Source organism: Amphimedon queenslandica, unplaced genomic scaffold, assembly GCF_000090795.2.
Source record: "Amphimedon queenslandica unplaced genomic scaffold, v1.1 AMPQUscaffold_13472, whole genome shotgun sequence".
NCBI classification, from domain to species: Eukaryota; Metazoa; Porifera; class Demospongiae; order Haplosclerida; family Niphatidae; genus Amphimedon; species Amphimedon queenslandica.
The window spans coordinates 65,308-68,354 of NW_003546292.1; the positions used below are offsets into that span (position 1 = coordinate 65,308).

Consider the following 3,047-nt stretch of genomic DNA (forward strand, 5'->3'; position numbering starts at 1 on the left):
TGGGGTGTTGCCCAATCTCATTAAAGTTTGCAAATGCTGCTCAGAATTAGGGTTTCACATAACAGGGGCCCTTTCATCCCTCGGCCTCCTTACTTAGACTTTTCTTCTCTTGAGCCTCATTATATCTTTAGAGAAATGCATAATTAATTTTATATGCATTGAGTTTTGTGATAACATGATATGCACAATTCAACCAGATACAATAAAGCAAGTATCATGTTGATTGGCATGTGTATTTATATGTTAGTTCACTTCAGTTATTGTCTTTAGTTTTATGTGTTTCCTTTCTCTTTCTCTCTATATGCAGATTTGAAGAACTGTATTTTTGATTCTAAGAAACAAATCAAAGACTCAGTAACTCTTAGTGAAGTACCTCCATACATTAAACTAACCACTAATAAAGAATATAGGAAAGGTATGCTGCCTAAGATGCCTGTGTTCTACGACCAGAGACCCAGAGATGGGGTCTTTGCTATTTATACACAATATTTTTCCACTGTTATGCTTGTTACTGTGATTTTAATTTTACTGGATTAGAATTTTGCAAAAATAGATCACCCATAAATTACATACCAGATGCATTCAATATTATATGACACAGTCTAATATAGTAAAAATTAAATCACAGCACAATTTTAAAACACAAAAATTTTCTATCACACAAATTTTCTGATTTACGGTATATTTAATGTGAACAGAGCACAATTTGTGACTGTGCATGATGTTGATGAGCTACTAGTACTACAACAACATACAAACTGGCCAGAAATGATAACGCACCTATGCAAATCACAAATATTAATGAATATGCTAGTTTCAGCTTCAGAAACACCACAGATACTACAAACTGCCACATATTATTAGTATTATTATTAGTAATATTGTTAATAATTGTTGCTATACCATTTTCGTAATTTTGTTTGATTCCTGGCATTTCATTTATTTATTTATTTTATTTAAACTTTACAGTGACAATGAGCAGCAGGAGAAGTAGGAGGAGGGAACAAAGCAAGACAATAGAAACACTTAACATGGCCAGCCAGAAAGGAAAAGAAAAAGAGAAGAGGAAAAAAAGGAAAAGAAAAAGAGAAGAGGAAAAAAAGGAAAAGAAAAAGAGAAGAGGAAAAAAAGGAAAACAAAAAACAAATAAGCAAGAGAAAATAAAATACAGTCACAATTATGACTTGCTATTGCACAGCATGAAAATTTTTTTGACTTTGATGTCAAAATAATAAGCTCCAAGTTTTGTCAGCCAAAAATATTCTCAATTGTATCAGAATGCTCATTTTCTTAGACAAAAACTATCCACAAGCTTCTGCATGGCCATGGAGATCATAGCAGAATGAGAAAATGCTAACACAAGAAACAATAATAATAACAAAACTATCTTTTACATTATACAAGTCTCTGCACAAGAAAGCAGCTCCAATTTTTATTTAAGTGCTAATGAGATATTGTATGTTTCAGTTGTGATTACCTTAGCTTTGATAGATCTATACATACAGTATTGTTACAATGCGCAACTTGACGGTCTGCCCATCAAAAGCCATTCACTGGCTTCTATTGGCAACAGAAAATTACTATGTACACTAGCTATAATTTGCTTAGATCTAGCCCCTGCCTCAACTTTGTGGGATTACACTAAAAGCATTCAGTCAATTTGCTCTACAGGCTCAGTTGGTTCTCTCTCTCCTTCATTCTTTGCCAATCATGGGATTCTTATCTACAGCCTTCACTAAAGCTGCTGTGATATTTCTGATTGGTTTTGTAATAATTAACTCTCTTGGATTATATTTTTATGCTCGTGCTCCAAACATGTTTGCTTACTATAGTCCATCAAAGCCCTACTCTCACAGCCCTCCTGAAGGACTTAAATATGATTATCTACCATTTAACTATTCCAAAAACTACACAAGGAACAAGTTCACTGTTGTCATGCCAACTTATAACCGTAGCAATCAATTGCCTATTATCATAGGTCATTATTGTAACATTTCCAATGTACATAAAATATTAGTCTTGTGGAATAATGTTGGGGAGCCAGTGCCTGATCAGATAAAGGATTTTAAATGTCGAGTACCAGTGAAGATTAAGATTATGAAAGAAAATAACTTAACGTCACGATTTTGGCCTTACCCAGAAATAGAAACTGAAGGTATTGTAAGGAAGCACATAATTTAAATATTTTACTCACTTGGTCTTGTAGCAATATTTTCAGTTGATGATGACCGAATGGTTGATCCTCGTGGCATGGAAAAAAGTTTTGCTGCATGGAAGGTAAGTTTATATTAGAAATAAAATTATAGCCCAGAAAGTTGTCTAGCTATTAATACATGTAGACACATCTATAGTTATAAGCATTATGATGTGACTAGTAGTAACAACAGATACTGTAGAGTGAAATAAGTTAACTAATGCATGCTTAATCAGGGACTTAGACAGGAACTTTTTGTTGGGGGACATGAAAAAATTAATAATAACAGGGCAATTTTAATTTTGTGATATTGCGTTAATCAAGTGAAAGCTGATTTTTAGGCATGAAATACACATGATTTCAATTGTGTGTTTTTGTAATACCGTATAGCGGAAAATTTTCGTGGCCCAAAATTTTCGTGGATTTTGCGTTTTTTTCAAAATCCACGAAAATAAAATCCGTGAAAATCAATTTTATACGGTTTAAGATGGCTGAATTGTAGAAAACCACGAAAATTAAACCCACGAAATTGATTTTTGGACGGATCCACAAAAATTTTGGGCCACGAAAATTTTCCGCTATACGGTAAATAACAGTGAATTACAGAAAACATCATGAAAACTTTTATTAAATTCATATACCCAGACTATTATAGAGGGGGAACTGAAGTTTAGGGGGAATCCCAGCTTTCTCATGCCCCTGCTGAATTTTTTTTCATATAATTATGAAGTAATATGTAGCTTGTAATATTTAAGTTACTGTTTCACATGCAGCTGTCACATAAATAATCATAATTATCTTGACTAAAAAAGTATACAATATTACCCAGTCTTACAATCTCTATAATAGGCAT

General features: G+C 33.0%; 1 protein-coding gene across 1 annotated transcript; it reads left to right on the plus strand.

Moving 5' to 3' along the window:
- The first annotated feature begins 1,180 nt into the window (after positions 1–1,180).
- LOC109580906 (exostosin-like 2) lies at positions 1,181–2,982 on the plus strand. Its single transcript, XM_019994485.1, has 3 exons — positions 1,181–2,155; positions 2,207–2,277; positions 2,968–2,982. The coding sequence occupies exons 1-3, from the start codon at positions 1,711–1,713 to the stop codon at positions 2,980–2,982; spliced, it is 531 nt and encodes a 176-aa protein (XP_019850044.1). The 5' UTR covers positions 1,181–1,710.
- Positions 2,983–3,047: the final 65 nt, after the last annotated feature.